Source organism: Mesoplodon densirostris, chromosome 18, assembly GCF_025265405.1.
Source record: "Mesoplodon densirostris isolate mMesDen1 chromosome 18, mMesDen1 primary haplotype, whole genome shotgun sequence".
Lineage (NCBI taxonomy): Eukaryota > Metazoa > Chordata > Mammalia > Artiodactyla > Ziphiidae > Mesoplodon > Mesoplodon densirostris.
This window is the reverse complement of record NC_082678.1, coordinates 44,289,292-44,309,680: the sequence shown is the minus strand read 5'-3', so window position 1 is coordinate 44,309,680 and position 20,389 is coordinate 44,289,292. Positions and strand designations below refer to the sequence as shown.

The following is a 20,389-nucleotide window of genomic DNA, read 5'->3' as shown; positions in this document are numbered from 1 at the left end:
TGACTCACGCCCTCTTCCTCCTAGCTCTCCAAAAGGCCGGGAGACCACAGGAAGTGTCCTCATCCTGCTGCCTTCAACCCCGAGGCGCCTGGCCCCAGGCCTCCCCCGGAGGTCCAGGGAAACCCCGGCGCCTCCATGCTCTCGGCCTCACCCAGGCGGGGGCCCCTTCATCGCCCCACAGCTCCACTCGGCCTGGGAGGGACGGCCCTTCCCCACTACCGGCTCTGCGGCTCGCAGGTTCAGGCTAGTCTGGGGCGGGGACTGGGAGCGTCTGAAAGTGGTGAGGAGGGCGGGGACGCGGGCCCTTCTTTAAAGGCCCGGGACCTGAGGCGCCTCGATACCTGCCGGCGACCCCGAGAAGCGCGCCCCATCCGGCTCCCTTCGCCTAAGCCTCCGGGGCTGCCATGGGCCGCTACCGCATCCGCGTGGCCACCGGGGCCGCACTCTTCGCCGGGTCGCACGACCGCGTGCAGCTGTGGCTAGTCGGGGCGCGCGGGGAGACGGAGCTGGAGCTGCAGCTGTTTCCGGCGCGGGGCCAGGTCAGCGGGCGGAGCGGGGACAGACCCCGGCCGGGACGCGGGAGGCCGGCGAGGGGCGGGATGCGAGGGCGAAACGACTGCGGAACCGTGCGTGCTGGGACTTCCAGGTGTTGGGTCGCCCGGGCGGCTGGGCCAGGAGAGGATTGGGGGCCAGGACCCGGGCTGAGCGCATACCCCTTCTCCCTTCCCGCCGGCCCTGGTCCTTGCAGCCTCCAACTCCTTCTCCAAATGACCCCAGGGCAGTGTCAACATAGAATCAGAAGTCAAGTGGGACGCTCCTAGGAATGAGGGAGCGAGGAGAGCTCAGTTAAAGGACCGATGCAGGTGCTGATACTCAGACATCAATTCAAGACATTGAGGGCCACGCGCCGCGCTCCCTCTTCTTCCCGGTGCGATGGGGCGTCAGACACACCGCGCAGATGTCCGGAGGAGGGAACGAGGGAGGCTGTCTTTGGAGGCCTTGTCAACGGAGGCTCCACAAAGGTCCCCTCCTCTCCTGTCCCCACCGCACCTCTGACCCCCAACCTCACCCCCCGCAGGCAAAACGGCCTCTCCTGGGACCCTGCTACTAAGTCTCCGGGTTCTGGTCCCACAGGAGGAGGAGTTTGAGCATGACATTCCAGAGGACTTGGGGCCACTGCAGTTCGTGAAGCTGCGCAAACACCACTCCCTGGTGGACAACGCGTGGTTCTGCGACCACATCACGGTGCAGGGCCCTGTAGCCTTCGAGGAGGCCACCTTCCCGTGCTACCGCTGGGTGCAGGCCGACAGCGTGCTGTGCCTGCCCGAGGGCACCGGTGAGGGGCAGTGTCGGGAGAGGGGATGCAGGGCCTGAGGAACTGCTGGGGAAGGGGCGGGGGAGGGCTGCGGAGGGTCAGAGGGCCTTGATGAAAGTGAGTGTTCAGCAGGTTAAGTGTGGAGAAGACAGGACATGGGAAAAAAAGTTATAAAGTACCAAATTTATACACAGAATAAAAAAGGCGGGTTTCCCTGGTGGCGCAGTGGTTGAGAGTCCGCCTGCCGATGCAGGGGACACGGGTTCGTGCCCCGGTCCGGGAGGATTCCACATGCCGCGGAGCGGCTGGGCCCGTGAGCCATGGCCACTGGGCCTGCGCGTCTGGAGTCTGTGCTCCGCAACAGGAGAGGCCACAACAGTGAGAGGCCCGCGTACCGCAAAAAAAAAAAAAAAAAAAAAAAAAAAAAAAAGGCTGCAAGTGGGGCTGGACAGGGACATAAGTGATGTGCAGATCCCACCCTCCAAGAAGATGAGGACACGGGATGGGAGCCGCAGCAATGATGGGAAACAGAAGTATGGGATGAGGAACAAGTTAGGGCAGGGCAGGTGAGGGTAGCACATGGAGTAGGGGATGGGGGTGACCCCTAAGAGGAGGCAGCTAAGGGAAACAATAAGCAATATGACTTGGAGAGCTGATTTGGTTGGGAAAACATGGAAGAAAACCACGAGGGAGAGGGTGCACACTGACAGGTGGGTGGGGATGAATGAGGACAGCAAATACAGAATTTGTTACCGTGGGAAATAAGTAAGAAAGATGATTACAGAGGCAAATGAGGGCAAGGGCAAGTAAGGATGGAAACATGAAATATATCACTTTGAGACAGGTGAGTACAAATGCGGATAAGAACAGGAACAAGTTGATAATATAGACTCTGATGGTAAATCTCAGAAGAGTGAAGTCAGGGAAAGAAAGCAAACAGCTGTTCCTAAAGCCTTTCGAGGACGGTTGAGGTGTGGTAGGTGAGGTTCAGGAGATGTAAAATTAACCAAAGCAATATATAGTAGAAAACAGGTATGGTCATATGAGTGACTGAGATTTTATCACCTTTTTTTTTTTTTTTGGCCACGCCACATGGCTCACGGGATCTTAGTTCCCTGATCAGGGATTGAACCCATGCCCCCCGGCACAGTGGAAGCACAGAGTCTTAACCACTGGACCACCAGGGAATTCCCAAGATTTTATCACCTTACTTAAGGTGATTTTTTCCAACCATAGATACTGATGAAATAGGATCAGGTGGGGAAAGACAAGTTAAGGGACAAGAAAGGGTGTCAAACATGAGATTGTTGTCTCAAGACAAGAGACGAGGGTTGAGATTAGCAAAACCCAGAGTGCAAAGTTGGCAATGATAAGATAAATGTGTCTCAGGAATCAATGGAGTGAGGCAAGGCCAGAGGTAAAAGCAACAGAGCGTGACTGAACACATGGCCTATGATGGCAAAAAGGAAGATGAGGACAAGCAGAGGAGAGCACAGGACCACACAAACCGTGGCCAATTGTCTTACTGTCTCCCCAGCCTGCCTGGCAGGAAACAACGCATTGGACGTGTTCCAGAAACATCGAGAGAAGGAACTGAAAGAAAGACGTCAGATATACTGGTGACCACCCACCTACAGGGCCTCTCAGTGGTACCCCCCATCACTGACCTGGACACCCTCCCTGAAGCCTTGTCCCCATCTCCTAGCTGGGCCACATGGAAGGAAGGGTTACCCCTGACAATAGCTGCGGGCTGTGAGGACGATCTACCTGCAAATATGAGATTCCACGAGGAAAAGAGGCTGGACTTTGAGTGGACACTGAAGGAAGTGTGAGAACAGGCCTGGAGTGCAGAGTGGGGAAAGGGCTGGGAGATCCAAAAATGGTGGTCAATGGTGAGTGGCTGAGGGATTGGCAAATGGGTTCATGGCTCGATTCCTGTCCTAGGATGCTGGAGACGCTCCTCAAACGCGTTTACACCCTCCTGAGCTCCTGGAACTGCTTGGAGGATTTTGATCACATCTTCTGGGGTCAGAAGAGTACCCTGGCTGGTCAGTGGTTCCCCAGGTCTCCATAACCCCTTGATGGCCCCTTTTGATGACCTGACCTTCACACTCCACAGCCCCTCACGAGACTTCCCAGATGAGAATATATCGTGCTGGGTCATTTCTCAGGGGCCCCAGATGAAAAGGCAGGGGCTGGATATGGGATAGTCACGTGCCTGGATTGCTGGGGTAGGGCCTGGAGGAGGGACATTCCGGCTGTGTAAACATCCTCTTACACTCCACCCCGACCCCACAGAGAAGGTTTGCCAGCACTGGCAGGACGATGAATTGTTTGGCTACCAGTTCCTCAATGGTGCCAATCCCATGCTGCTGAGACGCTGCACCTCTCTGCCCTCCCGGCTAGTGCTGCCCTCGGGGATGGAGGAGCTACGGGTCCAGCTGGAGAAAGAACTCCAGGTACCCCTCCCACCCCGTGTTGTTCTCTCCTTGGTGGTGTGGCCAGAAGTAGTGAAGGGCAGGGACCAAAGGTGAGTCAAGGAAGGGAGGCTGTGGTAACCTACAGCCCCTTGGTCCAGACTCCAGTGCTAGAAAAACCCAGAGGTGATAAACTACATAGGGAAAACTATGAGAGGCTCCCGGTGTAGAGGGGAAACAGGGTGGATTCCCAGGCTGCAGATGGGGCCAGAGGCGTCAGCAGGGACAATGACATTCCCTGGCTGATGTCAGTGCTCTGGACAGCAGTGTTCACGGGCAGGGAGAAGGGTAGAAAGTGTGCCATCAGGTGGGGAGAACTGCGGGGGTTACTTGGGTTTGGAAGAGGTGAGCTGCATGTGAGGAGGACGAGCAAGGCAGGATGTGAGCGTGCCGTGTGCATGTGTGCGCTGGACTCTGTGGCAGGGCTGGGCAGGGGAACCTCTGTGGATTACTTGGCAGAGAAGGTGAGTTTTAGGGAGTGAAAGAGCGTTTGCTGAGCTGGTGACAGCTAAACACAAGGTGTTCAGATCATCGAGGGATAGTGGGGAAGGGGCCTGGCCATCTCGACAAGGGGACAGCTTGCACACTGGACTGAGCAGGCCTGGTTCTAAAATCGGATCTGCCACCACACATCCCTGGGCAAGATGTCTACCCTCACTAGGCTGTTTCTTCACTTAAAATGAGAGGAACCAGGCCAGATGCTCTGGTTCTGCCAATAGGACTCTGCAACCGACATAGGATGATGGCCAAGAATTCAGATAAAGGTCTTGAATGTCTTCTCCCTTTGCCCTGGCCCTCTCGGGTTAGACTTCGAACTCTAACGATGGATACATTCCTCCTTTCCCCAGAACAGTTCCCTGTTTGAGGCTGATTTCATTCTCCTGGATGGAATTCCAGCCAATGTGATCCAAGGAGAGAAGCAGTACCTGGCTGCCCCCCTCGTCATGCTGAAGATGGACACCAGTGGGAAGCTGCTACCCATGGCCATCCAGGTGGGGTGCCCTCGGCATCCGCCTCCCAACACTGCTTTCTGTTCACCTCCACCTCTGCTCCCGAGGAACCAGCCCCCCGTTTCTTGACTCCCAAACTCCAGCCTCACACAGTGAGACCTGTTCTCGTGTCACTCTGCTTACAGCCTGGTTTCTCCTGACTCACCCAACTGGCAGGACTTGTTCAAGAGTCATAATGGCCTTTTGGAGTTCTCATCCTACACCCGATGGTTCTCGAACTTTAGTGTGTATCAGAATCACCTTGACAGCTTGTTAAAACACAGCTTGCTGCGTCCCAGCATGAGACTTTCCAATTCAGTAGGTCTGCGATGGCGACTGAGAATTTGCAGTTCTAACAAGTTCCAAAGTGATGCGGATGCCGCTAGCTTGGGAACACACTCTGAGAATCACTATTTAATCTCTCAGTCCCCTCTCTTTTCTCCCACTGGTCTCAATAGTTAACAAATACTGTCAATTATCTCACACACCCAGCTTCCCCTTCCACCCCCCACCATAACTCAGACCCCCATCACGTTTCTCCCAGAACACTGTCAGGATCTCCTCCCTGGACTCCCTGCTTCAGACTCCCCTGCATTCAACCCGAGGACCATGCCACAGCTAGTGAGAGACAGGGTGGGAGGGGCCTCATTCCTCCTCCTAGATTATACCTCCTGGACGCGATAATCGTACTTACTCATCTGTTTCCCCAAGATTGCTGGCCATAATGTCACACATAAAGTGGGAGTTCAATGAAGGCTTAATTTCTCTTTTTCCCAGATCCAGCCTCCCAGCCCCAGCTCCCCGACCCCACCACTGTTCCTGCCCTCAGATCCTCCACTTGCCTGGCTCCTGGCAAAGTCCTGGGTCCGAAATTCAGATTTCCAACTGCACCAGCTCCAATATCATCTGCTGAACACCCACCTGCTGGCTGAGGTCATTGCTGTGGCCACCATGAGGTGCCTCCCGGGGCTGCACCCGGTCTTCAAGGTACAACCTCTACCCTCCATGTCCCCCCTCACTCAGACCCTAGAGGAAGGAAACAGCCCAGTATCAAATGATACTGCAGCAGCAAAAAAAATTTTTTATCACTCTGTGAAAGAAAGAGGTGAGAACAGAAGGAAGACTGCATCATTATTTTGCGACTTGTGTTTTAATTAAGTCAAGTCACTTAAGATTTCTTCAGGACATATTACTAAAGAAACCCTCTGAAATTCTCAGAGATCTGACAATCTAGCAATGGGCCTAGAGTACAGCCGGAATATTGCTAGTAAAACAAAAGCTTTGTTCCTGCCTTAGGAGATTTACAATTTAGCCAGAATGACAAGTGGTGCCCATAAGAACTACCCAGAGAACAACAGCTGGATCTAGAATCTGAAACCACAAGAGACAGCCGATAAACACTAGAGTATTGATGGAGTATGTTCCACCCCAACTGAGTTTGCTAAGGAGGAGCAGGTCAAGAGGCAAGGAGAGTGGCACAGCAGAATCAGAATTGGGGAAGGGAGGGAACAGTAGCTGCGGCAAGCCTGGATATCAGACCGGAGACAGAAAGGTCAGAGGTCTAAGCTCCTGCAACACCCAGAAGCCCAAGGGTGGGTATTGCAGACTGACCTAGAAATCCTGTAATTTTATGAGTGAGCTCAGCATCTATTGCTCGGCAGAAGGCAGCGACATAAGGCTTGTGCTTGAGTAAAAATGTCCTCAAAATCTTGATGACACTTTAGATATAGGGAACAAGACAGAGAAGGGATGAAACTGACACAAGCTTATGAACCAGAGCAATTGTCAGAAACAGGGAAGCCAGGAGAGAAGCCAGCTGGGAAGCAAAAATGAGGTTCAGTTTGAGGTACAGGGAGTCGTAAATGTTGGTAGGACATGCAGGTGAGCACCCGGCAAGGAGAACGACTGAACCGTGTTTCAGCCAGGGGCCCCGCCTGCCCCCCAAGCCTGGCCAACAGTAGCTGTGGCCTCTCCGAGTCTGGGGTGACACAGACAAGATGGAGACCAGTGTGATGAGCAGAATCTTAGATTTTACTGATCTCATGGTGCTCCTGCACCACCGTCTCCTGCTCACCTTGAAGAGGCTAAGCCTCTAGGCACACTGAAAATCTCCCTTTACGAGTTCAGCCCTCTGCCCAGCTATCTCCATTCCCACAGCGACGTCACGGCAAACAGCTGCATCGTTATCCATACACGCAGGAGAGCTAGGCCAGCAATGTCCCAGAGGTGACCTGCACAGGCTATGGATTCGGACTGCCGGGGTCTGAATCCTGAATCCTAACCTCTGTACTTCCCAGATGTGAGCTCAGTGTCCTCAGGTCTAAATGGGGATGACGGGAGGCCCATCATGGGGTTGCTGAAGGCTGAAACGACCTAATGGTGCGACACAGGCTAAAAGCTAGAAAAAATTAGTTCTTGCAATGATTCATTAAGAGTTGTTTGTCCCAAGGTATCTCTGCTCCTCATGTGGACTTTGGGCTTTCCATGACACTCAGCACCTTTCATGAACTTTGTGAAAAGTTTCAGCCCAATGTGAGCTGCTTTGACCTCCTGGCACCAGAGTTATCTCTGCCTCACGCCCTGTGTCCAGCAACAACTCAGATAAATACCAATGCTACGTGAAACCTGTACATAAACTGGGTGGAAATGAAGACAAAATAGTCTGAGATAAAAAGAAATGCATGTGAGGATGAGATGGCCATTTTTAATAGCTAAGGAAAAGCTATTTCTTGAAAAGCTATAAAAAATAGAGGGGACCTAACTGCCTAATTGGGGGTGGGGGGAGATTTGACGACAGCCCCTCTGCTGCTTACGTACGTGGCTCAGTATGGCTCCTCTATCTCCCTAAGGGAACCCACCCCCCAAAAAACCAACAGTGAGGCGACCAGGGGATGGAGGCGTGGCTTTGGTAATGAGTAGAGAGGCTAATTTAAGCTGTGAGGTTGTAAATGACAGAGTATAAAAGCAAATCAAAAGGGGCTGATTCTCAAAGGCCACCTACACCCCAGGTGGAAATCATAAAGATAAGCAATAACAGCTAGTATTCACGGACTTCTGTGTGGACTAAAAACTCTTCATACATCACTCACATAAACATCACCGCAGCCTCCTGAGACAAAAGACCCTATTATCACCCGCTGTTGACAGAGGAGGGGCTAGACAGGAGATAGACAGGTCAACACTTAGAAGGTCTGGTACCTTGGATGAGTATCAAAGTGAGTGCTGAAGTGTAGAGTGAAACCCAGGTCAGTCTGGCTCCAGAGCCTGACTCACAGGGGCGAAAAGATCACGAGAGTGAGTGATCACAGAAGCAGGAAGAGACCAGCCTGTCAAGGGAGGAAAGCATCAAGAGTAGGCACCATGCTGCCTACAAGGAAGGACCCAAGCATGTCCTCCATAAACCACCCCTCTTAATCTCCCCCATCCCAGCTCTTGATCCCACACATCCGCTACACAATGGAAATCAATACCCGGGCACGGACCCAACTCATCTCAGATGGAGGTATATTTGATAAGGTAAGGAGGGGATGGGGCATGGGGCTGCCTCACCATCTGACTCTCTACGATTTCCTGCCACTTTCAAGATCCCAGACCAACCTGGATGAATGTCCTGACCCTTAAACCCATGAGCCTGTCCCTTTATATCTATGTCTCTAAATGTGAAAATGCCACATCTGAACCCCTTATATGCTGTGTGCTGGCTTCCTCCTCAAGGCCTCGCATCTCTCTTGTCCCAGGCAGTAAGCACCGGTGGAGGGGGCCATGTGCACTTGCTCCGCCGGGCCCTGGCTCAGCTGACCTACTGCTCCCTCTGTCCTCCCAACGATCTGGCTGACCGCGGCCTGCTGGGAACCCCGGGGGCTCTCTATGCCTGCGATGCTTTACGGCTCTGGGAGATCACTGCCCGGTGGGTGAGATGGGGAGCCGAGAAATGCGGCAGGGGAGAGGGCGAGTGGGGCTCTGGCCTGAGGTCAGCATGGGGCAAAAGGAACCTGAAAACAAGAAGGTCCAGACAAGAGGAGCAAAGGACTGGATCCTGGGGAGAGATGAGGAAGCGTGAGTCAGTGCGTACGGCCTGAGAAGGAGAAGGCTGGGGACAGAGAACCTACGCTGGGAAAGCTGTGGACTGGGAGGCTGAGGGATCTGGAAAAATCAGGGGTTTTGTCAGGGAGAATGGCTGTCAGCCATGTATGGGGATTCCTAGAACTAATGACCCCCGTGTTCTTCGTCTCTAGACTAGTTTGTAGAAAAGAGTTGGGAATGACCCAAAAGGCAGGTCTTGAAGAATCTATACTCAGATACATTGAGAGTCAGCTGGGCAGAGACCATGGAAAAGTACAGGGGTCAAAGGCTGAAGCTTTCTCCTCTCAAGGAGCTCACCTCCCTTCTCCCCTGGGCAGGTACGTGGAGGGGATCATCCACCTTTTCTACTGCGGGGATGACGTCGTGAGAGGGGACCCTGAGCTGCAGGTCTGGTGTCGGGAGATCACTGAGGTGGGGCTGTGCCAGGCCCAGAACCGAGGTGAGAGCCCTCCCCAGGGACAGGAGCTCCTTGGACACTCTGCCCAAGCAGAGTGTGGGTTCAGGACCCCAACCCCTCATCCCACCCCCTCTCCCTCCACACATCAAACATCTGAATCCCATTCCCACCTCCTAAGACTCAGGACAATTCTAGATACCCCAGGATCATCCTCCTCAGAGACCCTGGCCATGAACCTTTACTTCCACCCCATCCCCTAACCTGCCACAGCATGCGACGCCACAGGGCCAGAACCCCAGCCAGCAAGGGATCTGCCCAGGCCCTGCTGGGGCTCACGTTCTCTCCTCATGGGTGTCTGTTCCTACTTGAGGATATAAATGGGAAGATTCTTCCACCAAAGCCCGTAATGACCCCCTCTGTTCTCCCTCTTCTCCTCCTGCCTGCTACTGTCCAGCACACGCACAGAAAGTCCAGGTCTACTGCACACTGACCACGGTGCAAGGTCATTTCTAGATGCAAACACAATGCTCTGCGTGCTTTGGCTCAGCCCCGAACTCGGTGCCCTGCCCCTTGGGGCTCACATTTCTTTGGCCAATCCAGCCTCTCCCCACCGCCGCTAGGATCCAGCCACCGTCTTTAGCACCCCACCCACATTCTAACCTCTGGGGAAGAAATAGCCTTTCCTGAGCTCTTCCTAGATTCCGCTCCTCCTCTTTCTCTCACACATGGGCCAGCCTGGACTCTGCTCCAAATTGTCCTTCTGTCCCCGCCCCTCATACTTTGCACCAACATCTCTGCCTCTGTGGGACAACTACAAACATTTACTGGGGAGCCGCTATGGCCGGCCTCTGAGAGTGCCGTGAGCAGTAACACAACACCCGCCCTCTGGAGGGAGCGTCTCCCTAGGGAATCTGTGGCTGCAGCACCCCCCCTTTCAGGACCAAACTTTCTCTAGTACATCTCGGTATGTCCCTTGGGCTCCACGTGCTCCCAGGAGACCCCTCCTCTCCCTGGCCATCTTTTCCCCAACCAGTATCTACATTTGGAAAACGAAAATAAACATCCACATGTGAACTTTAACCTCCACTAAGTGCCTCTCATTCTCTCTTCCTCCACTGTCCTTCAGTTCTCATAGCTCACCTTTGCCTCACTTTCCCAACAGACTCTTTGGAGAAAGTGTGCCAAAATAAAAAACGGCCTGAGATTAGCAGTCAGGAACCCGAGTTCAAGATCAGCCTCTGCCTTTTCCCAATTATGCAGTCCTGACAAGCAGTTTAATCTCTCTGGTCTTCGGTGTTTTTTTTTTTTTAATCTACAAAAGGGAAGTGATTATATTTGTTCCACTTAACTGACAGGATTGCTGGGTCTCTGAACCCCCCACCTCCACTGTGAATTGAGTGGCTTGACATAATCTTTGTGGAAAGCCTCTCTTGGCTATGACCCTATAAATCTATGACTTCTCTTATCCTTCACATTATAATTCAGACACTTGTAATTCCCTACCTGGGAATAGGAGGAAGCATCCCTAAATTCTCAACCACTTTTTGAGGCAGAGGATTTTTGATCACTCAGAACTTTTCAGTCCCCAACCCTTCCAAAATAACAATACTTATTATTTATTGAGAACTTGTTCCACACCAGGTGATTATCTCATTTATAAAATAGGTATCATCTACACTTTACAGGTCAAGGGGTTGAGGTTCAGCGAGTTTAAGTAATTGGCCTAAGGTAACCCAACTATATTACTTGAATCTGAATTGAAATCCATGTCTGATGCAAATATATTTGAATAAATGAACTAAACAAACAACCATCAATTCCAAAATGTAGACATCCCAAGTCTTCGGCCTTTATTTCTCTCCTCTCAGACTGTAGCCTCTAAGTCCTGTTTCCTTCCTGCCCAGGTTTCCCCATCTCCTTCCAGTCCCAGAATCAACTCTGCCATTTCCTTACCATGTGTGTCTTCACGTGCACTGCTCAGCATGGGGCCATCAACCAAGGCCAGGTATGGAGAGCTGAAAGCCCAGGTCCCTGAAGGCAAGTGTCTGGACCTTGGGATGCCCAAGGGAGAGATGGGGGTTCAAGCCCTAAGTACCAGGATCCTAGGGTTGCAGTTTCTTCCCCCAGCTGGACTGGTATGCCTGGGTCCCTAATGCCCCATGCACAATGCGGATGCCCCCACCTACCACCAAGGAAGATGTGACAATGGCCACGGTGATGGGCTCACTACCTGATGTCCAACAGGCTGGTCTTCAAATGGTCATCACATGGCATCTGGGGCGCCGCCAGCCAGACATGGTAAGAGAGGACCCTGGGGAAAGGGAAGTGACAGTTGGAAGGGAAACATAAGAGTGAAGGGCTAGGCTCTAGGTGTGTCTGACTCAAAACTGACTGATCCTTTGTTCTTTCTTAGGTGCCTCTGGGGCATCACAAAGAAAAGTATTTCTCAGACCCCAAGGCCAAGTCTGTACTAAACCAATTCCAAACAGACCTGGAAAACTTGGAAAGGGAGATTACAGCCCGGAATGAACAACTTGACCTGCCCTATGAATACCTAAAGCCCAGCTTCATAGAGAACAGCATCACTATCTGAGCTCTGAGACACCCCCACCGGGAAGACTGTAGATCAGCTCTGGGACTGACAGGTCCATATTGAGTTTCATGGTTTCCTAGTCTCTGCTGCAGAGGCTCTATTTCCTCCCCCAATTAAACCCCCTACATCTGCATCCCATGAGCCCAAGGGCCTTTACTTTTCTGTAAAGGGCCTGATAATATGTTAGGCTTTGTAGGCCACACAGTCTGTCACAGCTACTCAACTCTCCTGTTGTAGCACAGAAGCAGCCACAGGCAACGTGTAAGTGAATGCTGTGTTCCAATAAAACTTTATTTACGGAGAGTGAAATATGAACTTCCTGTGTCACAAAATATCCTCCTTTTGGTTTAGTCAACCATTTTAAAATGCAAAAATACACAAAAAGACCCTGTGCTTCGCTACAGGGATGTGCAAAGGCTGCAGGCTGGATTTGGCCCTGGACTGGGGGCAGTACCTGTACAACGGTACCCTGCGGTACCCCGAGGCACTGACCTTACTTGCAAAACATCCAGAGAACGGTGGGGTAGGTGGAGAGGGTGAGGAAGATTTCTTGGAGAAATCGACTACCTCAACTAATTCTCCTTTCCCAGGAGCTTGACTTCATGCTTGGCCAACTTAAAAATTCCTGACTCTTCTTTGGCAACTTTCCCTCCACCCCTGTGTCTCCTATTCACACACCTACCCTAAAAGTCTCTGAATGAGAATGGTGCTCCTAAGGCAAAATAAAAACTTTCACCCCCAAATGGCTTCCTTCCAGACAGTCTCAAACAAAAGAGACACGAAATAATGTCTCAAGGCCACTATCCCAGGCTCTTCAGTACCCTGGAGTCTCTAAGTGTTTCCCAGGTTCCAAGTTCTCTTTCACGACCCTTTTAAGAACAATCTGCACAAAATAAATGGAAAAATACCACAAAGTTATGCTAACCACTGACAGTATTTGTCTGGTTCTGGGGTCTTGGGATCAAAGTGACCCCTCTCAATTGGTGGTCATAGCATACTGTGACCACTGTCCTCACTAGAATGGGTACAACATACTCAGTGAAAGACTGTGTTCTTCAAACACCACTATTTCCCTGAATAATTACTACAAATCTGTTTTTCACCAGTGAGGTAAACAAACTTTTTCTTTGGAGGGTATGATCCATTCATATTTTTAAAATCTTGTACTCTACCTTGTTCAAAGGACCTAAGATCAGTTTCCTTGGTTTACAGTAGGGAAGAAAAGTGACATTTGTGTGTACTTATTCCTTTCTCCAGCACATTTGGCAGGGCCACTCACCTTAACAGCTTGTTCACTGAATCTGCTTTCCCTGGACTTTTCCTAAAACTCATATTTTTCCTGGATTTGGCAACCACAACTCTTCAATATTCCGTGTTTGGTAACAAAACGTTACTTAAGTATTTCCAATGCCAAGAACCCTCAGCAATTTTAAAGCGTTCTAGCCAGAACAGCACGCTTGGGCTCAGGAAGGGGCTCCATGTCTTCTTTTACTGTGTCAGAGTGTCTATTTTAAAGGGTAGGGATGAGTAGAGAGGAGATACAGGCGTTCTCTCTCAGTGTAAATCTCCATGTCTCACTTACCACATCTCCATCACAGGATACCACCCGAGACTAAGGTATCTGAGAGAAAAATGACATAATTTCAACCCTCCGCTGCTGAGAGCGCATCGCCAAGGTTACGAGGAGCTCCGCCAGAGATAAAAGCTTTCCTGCGGCCCGGCTACAGTTTCTTCCTCGTCACGTGACTTGCCAGACTTGGTCACATGATATACTGGTTCCTCCCATTCCAAACTGGAGAGGGGGGAAATCCAAGAAACCGGAGAACTTTGCTCCTGCAATACTCGCACCCCAGCTATATATGGGTCAATAAGGGATTCCCGAGGGGCTGCTACGATTTCAGAAACACCGCCCTTTCCCGCCGAAGTCCGAGAGGACCCGGAGGCGCCAGCGTTCTCCGCCTGGCGCCCCCCAGCCCGATGGTTGGGCCCGGAAGCCACGCCCCCCTCAGTCGCTCTCCCTGCTCTCGGTCCTCCGCCGAGCCCCCAAGTCCAGCTCTCTTTCTCCCCCCACCCCCAGCTCATCGGGGCTTCCTCTCACCGCCTTCCTATCTGGTCCACATCTAGGCGATCCCCAACTCCCTTCTTCATGGCGTCGCTTCTGTGCTGTGGGCCCAAGCTGGCCGCCTGCGGCATCGTCCTCAGCGCCTGGGGAGTGATCATGTTGGTGAGGGGACTGCCCGGCGACAACCGGAGAGGAGAGGGCCTGAGGGGCCCGGGTGTTGGAGGGCTAGAAGGCTAGGAGACACCAGGCGTTTGAAAGCAGCAGACAGGCCGGAGGGGGTGGTTGATTAGCCGCTGGAGAACGAGACAGAACTGAATTGAGAAATGGGGAATTGGAAGGGAGAGGGGGAGCTGAAGCTTGGAATGGGCCCCGGGGCTGGTCAATTTGGAGTACCCTCAAGGTAAGAGGAAGAAGAGCTACGTTCTTGAAAGATCCTTGAGCTGAATGGAGGGCAGTGGGGAAAGGGAGAGCTTGTTCCCGAAATGGATAGCTGGGCCTTGTCTCCCGAGGACTCTACCCGACCCACTTCAGGAGGAAGTAATATGGAGAAGTGCCGATTCCCTCTGACCCCCTCCTCCCTGTCCCGTGACAATGACGCCTCCAGAGAGGATGATAATCTGGTGCCCGGTTGCTCATTATTCCTAACCCTTGCCCCAGCCAAGTCTTCTCTATGTCACCATTCATGCCCTGTTCCGGGTGACTGGAGTCCAAATCCGGCAACAGTCATCCCTAATCCCAGCTCATTCTGGTAACTCCCATACCCAGATGTTGTGGCAACATTCGAAGTGGGAGGAGTTCAGGCAGTGTGACCAGGTCAGGTGCCTGAGTTCAACAACCTATCTTTTCCCTTTTTGCAGATAATGCTCGGAATCTTTTTCAATGTCCATTCCGCTGTGCTAATTGAAGACGTTCCCTTAACGGAGAAAGATTTTGAGTAAGTGGAGAGGCGGGGGAAGTGGTCAGAATCATGAGCGGGGAATTGCAGGAGGCTGGATGCTTGGGGCCCAGAGGCTAGGGAACTGGCTGCTCTGTTTAGCACACAGGAGCAGTCTTGGGAGTCAGACCTCAGCGGCCATCCTAAACCCACCGCTTTAGGTGTGGCTTCTTTAGGTATTTCCCTTGATTTCTCTGTGCCTCCTCCACCTATGCAAAGTGGATGCTATAACAGAACTCACCCCATAGGGTTATGAAGATTAAGATAATACATGTAAAAGCGTTTAGAACGGTACCCGGCACATAGTAAGTGCTCTGTAAATGTTGGCTGCTGTTAATAATGTTTCCGATATTTCTCTGCCTAATCCCCACCCCTAGGAATGGCCCCCAGAACATATACAACCTTTACGAGCAAGTCAGCTACAACTGTTTCATCGCCGCGGGCCTTTACCTCCTCCTCGGAGGCTTCTCGTTCTGCCAAGTTCGGCTCAATAAGCGCAAGGAATACATGGTGCGCTAGAGCACCGTCGCGTTCCCCCTCTCCAGCCCCCTCCTCTATTTAAAGACTCTCCCCACCCAGTCACACCCACCCCACCCCCAGTCTGGCGCCCTCTGCGGAATGGGTTTCGATGGCGAGAGACTGAATCCCTTGTTCTTCAACCTCTGGCGCCCGGCTCCAGTGGAGGGAGGTCGAGGCTGGCCGTTCCCTGTCCCTCCGGCCCCCTCGCCTTGTACCGTTCCACAATAAAGAGAAACTGCTCTCTTAAGCCTCGTGTGTGTGCATGGGTTGCGGGGCTGGCATCCGGGCTGGAGCTCGGACTCCAAACAGGGAGTCCTGACCCCTCGACGGAAGTGGAGTGAAGCCGGGCCGGAAGCGAGGCGGTGTCTTCCACTCTCCTTCCCGCGCGCCGAGGCGGTGAGGCGGTGAGCGGCCGAGCTGGAGCCAATCAGCTGAGGGAAGGGGCGGGACTTCCTGCGCGGGGGCCGGAGCCGTTCGATCACCCTGCTCTCCGTGGTCCCGGCTCCGGGGTAGCGGCGGCGGCAACGTCTCCGTGAGGAGGCGTGCGGGGCCATGACGTCAGCGTCTACAAAGGTTCGACCTCCCTCGCGGACAGCGCTCCCTGGCGGCCACGGGAGGGCGGGCCCCCCAAGTTGGTTCCCGGCTCTTCCATCCCGGGCGAGGGGCGGGCGGGAGTCCAGCCTGGGGTGGGGCTAGGGGCTCCGGGCGGTCCGGCGCGGCACTGTGCGCCGGCCCCCCGTAATGCTGCCCCGCCCCCCCAGGTCGGAGAGATCTTCTCCGCGGCGGGCGCCGCCTTCACGAAGCTCGGGGAGCTGACCATGCAGCTGCATCCCGTGGCCGACTCTTCCCCCGCGGGGTACGTGAGCCCGGGCTGGGAGATGGACGCTGAGAGCGGACGCTGGGTCTCGATCACAGACACCGACACACTCTCTAGGGCAGGGACAGATGTTAGTTTCCCTTTGTGCCTGGCACAGCGCAGAGTAGGTGTTAATAAATGATTGTTGAATGAATGAATGACAGATAAACCACAGACCGAGGCTCATAATCCGGACTCATTTCACAGCTCTACCCTGCTGCGAACTGGTAGACCATAGACCGCCACCACTACCCACACCACCCCACCCCCCAAATCATGTGGAATTCTGTCAGACTGCAGCAGACTGTGTTTAGAGGCTCTGTCTGTAAGACCCCCACTTGTTGTATGGGTTTCAGTGGGCTGTTTACAGCAGCTGTTTCACGTTGATGGGGGAGAAGTTTTCTTCTAAGGTGGCGGTTGTTACAATATTGTGTGGTTGGGGGTCCTCAGGGTTCCCACGGCGCCTTAAGAATTTTGTTTTTTGCTTTTGTTTTTGTTTTTTTAAGGAGGACCTCTTTATGGAAGGGGCCCCAGGCATTGCGGGGAAGAGGCTGGTTGCTGTGGAATGCGTAGCCTGTGGGCTGGCTCCACACCCCTCTTCCTCCCACTTTCGCTATTCCCTTCTCCCCTTCTGACAGTGCCAAGTGGACGGAGACGGAGATAGAGATGCTGAGGGCTGCTGTGAAGCGATTTGGGGACGATCTTAATCACATCAGCTGTGTCATCAAGGAACGGACAGTGTGAGGGAGGGTTGGCTGGCAGAGAAAGGGCGGGTGGGCAGCTTTCTTCCTCCATACCTATTGTTCCATCTTCCTCAAACTCCCTTCCAGCTCAACATCTTTCCTACTTTGTTGCTAGTTTTGTTAGCAACAAAGTCCCTGGAGAACTGAAAGAATAAAAGAATTGTCACAATTGGTCAGAAGTTACTAAACTGCTGTGGTAATCAGGACCTTACAAGAATTTGATTTTAGGTTGCCAAAGACACCCAATAATTGAATTTGGTAACAGGAAGTCCCTGGTTATTTATACAGATCTTTTGAGACTCTACTGTGGTGTTTCCAGGGATATTATGATTCTGAGCTAGTGGATCAGGATCTATTAATAAGTCTCAATCTCCCAGTAGGTCACCCAGGCTTACCTCGTAGCCTTCCACATTCATACATCTCTCCCAGAAGAGAAGTAGAAGACGGGCCTTTCCCACTCTCAGGTGGACCCCACTCTTCAGCCTCCATTTGCCCTAAGTGGCTGCAACGCTTCAGGAAAACGAGAACCCTAGCAAAGAGTCGGGGCCCTCGCCTGGATTCTTATGAAGGGGCTCCCCAGTGTTCTTTCAGAGTGGCCCATTGCCCCTGCCCTCCCCTCCCTTCTTCCCTTAGCCTCTCTGATGACTCCCTTCCTAGCTTGCTCTCTCTTCTCTTCAGGGCTCAGATAAAGGCCACCGTGAAACGCAAGGTATATGAAGACTCCGGCATCCCCCTTCCAGCTGATTCACCCAAGAAAGGGCCCAAGAAGGTGGCATCTGGTGTCTTGTCGCCTCCTCCAGCTGCCCCTCCACCAAGCAGCTCCAGTGCCCCTGAGGCCGGCGGTCCCCCCATAAAGAAACAGAAGGCTGGTAAGGGCTGTGGAGTTGCTGCCTGGGGATTAAAGGTCCCATCTGAGGTTCAGGGAGAGAGTTGGGCTTGGATCAAAGGACAGATCTCCTTTCCTCTCCCAGTGAAGGTTCCCAGAGAGTGGCTGGGGTAGGGGAGGGAGGGAGAGCTTGAAACTTGGGGAAGTGGGCGGGGTGGGGGTGGGGACCATCAGGGAACCTAGAACCTAGGTTGTGCCCCCCTCCCAGATGTGACACTCAGTGCTCTGAACGACTCGGACGCCAACAGTGACCTGGTGGATATCGAAGGGCTAGGAGAAACTCCTCCAGCCAAGAAACTCAACTTCGACCAGGGTAGGAGTCCTCCTCCTCCCACAACGGCTGAAGGGGTGGGGGAGGGTCTCAGCAGGATTCCCCTCCCAGGGGCTGTGGAAGAGAAGGTTCCCTCCTGTGCATGCAGGGGACTGGTTCTGCAAAGAGCTGGTGCTCTAGGGAGGTGGGAGTCATACTTGGGGCTCGCCCCATCTCGGCCCATTTTACTTCCTGTTCCAGACAGCCTGACCCTGGATTCTGGCCTTCTCTTGACCTCCGCTGATCCTCCTCTGCTCTCTTGCTGAGCCTTCCACCTCTCACCCCTCTCACTGTTCACCCTGGACCTGTGGACCGGTTGGGACTCTGAGCAAGGCCTGCATGAGAGAGGGTGGAAAGGCTGCCGGGTGGCCCACCTTGCTGTTGCTGTATGAGCATCTTGCTCCAACCCCTTTGACCCCCAACTGATGGACATTTTTATACCGAAAACAGTAAAGATCTCCCTCTCAGCTTGGTGCCTTCAGCCTGACATTACTGGAGTGCAAGGGACACCTCCCTCTCTCCTTGGACCCCGGGGCTCAGCCCCCTCCTCAGCGGCTCTCACCACCCTGCCTGGAGCAGCACAGCCAATATTGGCAGGCTTTCTTCCCAGTGCCAATATTTCTGTGCTGCTAGAGCCAGGGGAGCTGGGCGTGGGCAACAAAGGCTCCACTTTGCTCTCCGGGGGCAGCACTTACTCCGGGGTCTCTGGCAGGCGGTGCTCCTGAGACTACCGTGGGGATATCAGAAGGGCAGCTTCCAGTGAGGTCACACCTCCATTTCCACCCTCACCCCCAACCCCCGCCACCTCACCAGAAGGCCCCAGATGTTTTTCGTGTCGCTTGTCCAGGGTGGCCTCCCCGGCCAAGCCTCAGCGGTGCCTCCCCCACCCTCGCTCTAACACCACAGTGTGGTTTGGACGTGGCCACAGTGCCGTACAAACCACAGTGTGCTGCTGGGGCGGGAGCAGGACTGGGGTGGGTTGAGAAGAAGGGAGCACGAGGCAGTGCTGTGAAGACCCCTACCACCAAGGGTGGGAAGGCTTAAAAGGCAAACATGGCCCCAAGAAGCGTTGGGGAAAGCAAGAAACCAGAGCTGGACACTGAGCAGGCAACTGGAGGGAGAGGGGCCTAAGGGGTGAGCTCGCAGTGTAATAAGACTGGAACCATCTTCCTTGTAGGAACTGTGCTCAGGGGATCCCTAGGGTGGGGGCAGAGGCAGAGGAAGCAGGGAATGACTGGAGGGGACCAACAGACTGCCTCTCGACTCAGCAAGGGCAGGGACCCAAGGCTTCCTGTGTCCGTTCCTCCCCTCCCTGGGTCAGAACCCAAGAGAAAGCAAGGAGAGACAGAAGGCCAAGGACAGCAGGGTTGGGAGTTGGCAGTCCAGAGGTGGTGGGGCCGGAACATGGTCGGGAGAGGGGGGCCGGAAGTCGCCCTGGGCCCTGGGCCTGCCACAAGATGGAGGCCAAAGGCAGGAAATGGAGGCCAGGGGGAAAGGGGAGCAGCAGGGCACAGGAAGAGGGCCATCTGGACCTGGGGGCCAGGTAGTCAACCCCCAGCACTGTCCCCGCTCCCCGTGGACCCCCAGGACCCAAGTCCCACCCCCCGCAACAACCCCCCACAGCCCCTTCACCAGGCCCAGGAAGGCAGGCCCACCCCAGAAAGCCACGTTTAAGCTGAGACAAACATGCCTCTCCCCACCCCCACCCTAGGCCTTCCCTCAGCCTTTTTCTCCTGTCCAGGACTTGATTTTTAAAAAACACCCACCAGAAAGCAAAATCCAAGGGCCAAGATCCCTTCCGCAAATCAAAATAATATCCCCTAAACCCCAAAAGTTATCCTCCCACCTCCCATCCCACCCTTTACTACCCCCACCTTCCGACACACCCCCCAAAACTCTTAGCAATCAAAAAGATCTAAGATGGTGGTGTAAGCAGAGTTTTCAGGCCCCGGGGGATGCCGGAGCCCCTCGGTCGAGACCCCTATCTGTCCAGCATCAAATCCTGCCAAGGCCTCCTGCTCCTCATGCCACCCCCTGTACCCCCCAAACCGAAGAGCTGCCCCCAACTCCCATCCTCGGCAGAGCCTTTGTGGGGATGAAACAGAAATCAAACACTATACTAACGGCTGGGGATGTTGGGGGGCCCTCTGGCCTGTCTTTGGTTTCCATCTGGGGGACTCCAGTTTCGGGGTGTAAGAGAAAGCCTCTCCAATCATCCCCCCAGT

General features: G+C 53.6%; 3 protein-coding genes and 1 long non-coding RNA gene across 14 annotated transcripts in view; 3 read left to right on the top strand and 1 right to left on the bottom strand.

The window, feature by feature from the left end:
• The window catches only part of LOC132477986 (uncharacterized), a 71,704-nt gene extending 58,007 nt beyond the window's left edge, over window positions 1-13,697 (bottom strand). For both annotated transcript variants that reach the window (XR_009530355.1, XR_009530356.1), the window contains exons 1-2: window positions 13,437-13,697; window positions 11,492-11,572 (exon numbers count right to left, since the gene is read on the bottom strand). This is a non-coding gene — a long non-coding RNA (uncharacterized LOC132477986). The remainder of the gene's footprint in view (window positions 1-11,491; window positions 11,573-13,436) is intronic.
• On the top strand, window positions 43-12,163 carry LOC132477983 (polyunsaturated fatty acid lipoxygenase ALOX12). Of its 8 annotated transcripts, none has more exons than XM_060080629.1 (15): window positions 43-237; window positions 864-1,022; window positions 1,135-1,336; window positions 2,853-2,934; window positions 3,021-3,143; window positions 3,260-3,363; window positions 3,614-3,774; window positions 4,641-4,784; window positions 5,559-5,768; window positions 8,211-8,297; window positions 8,519-8,688; window positions 9,182-9,303; window positions 11,166-11,266; window positions 11,389-11,559; window positions 11,675-12,163. In XM_060080629.1, exons 1-15 carry the CDS (start codon window positions 136-138, stop codon window positions 11,852-11,854), a joined length of 2,118 nt encoding a protein of 705 aa, XP_059936612.1. In that variant the 5' UTR covers window positions 43-135; the 3' UTR covers window positions 11,855-12,163. The 8 variants fall into 8 exon arrangements, with proteins under 8 accessions (XP_059936612.1, XP_059936611.1, XP_059936618.1 ...); XM_060080628.1 differs by having other exon boundaries at window positions 43-243; XM_060080632.1 differs by lacking the exon at window positions 43-237 and adding an exon at window positions 253-539 and having other exon boundaries at window positions 11,506-11,559.
• A 162-nt stretch (window positions 13,698-13,859) lies between the features above and the next one.
• Window positions 13,860-15,616, top strand: RNASEK (ribonuclease K). Its single transcript, XM_060080637.1, has 3 exons — window positions 13,860-14,078; window positions 14,774-14,850; window positions 15,228-15,616. The coding sequence occupies exons 1-3, from the start codon at window positions 14,001-14,003 to the stop codon at window positions 15,367-15,369; spliced, it is 297 nt and encodes a 98-aa protein (XP_059936620.1). The 5' UTR covers window positions 13,860-14,000; the 3' UTR covers window positions 15,370-15,616.
• Window positions 15,617-15,816: 200 nt separating this feature from the next.
• Window positions 15,817-18,631, top strand: C18H17orf49 (chromosome 18 C17orf49 homolog). Of its 3 annotated transcripts, none has more exons than XM_060081788.1 (6): window positions 15,817-15,942; window positions 16,131-16,225; window positions 16,864-16,965; window positions 17,647-17,837; window positions 18,063-18,167; window positions 18,370-18,631. In XM_060081788.1, the coding sequence occupies exons 1-6, from the start codon at window positions 15,922-15,924 to the stop codon at window positions 18,372-18,374; spliced, it is 519 nt and encodes a 172-aa protein (XP_059937771.1). In that variant the 5' UTR covers window positions 15,817-15,921; the 3' UTR covers window positions 18,375-18,631. The 3 variants fall into 3 exon arrangements, with proteins under 3 accessions (XP_059937771.1, XP_059937770.1, XP_059937772.1); XM_060081787.1 differs by having other exon boundaries at window positions 18,366-18,631; XM_060081789.1 differs by lacking the exon at window positions 16,864-16,965 and having other exon boundaries at window positions 18,366-18,631.
• The last annotated feature ends 1,758 nt before the right edge of the window (window positions 18,632-20,389 follow it).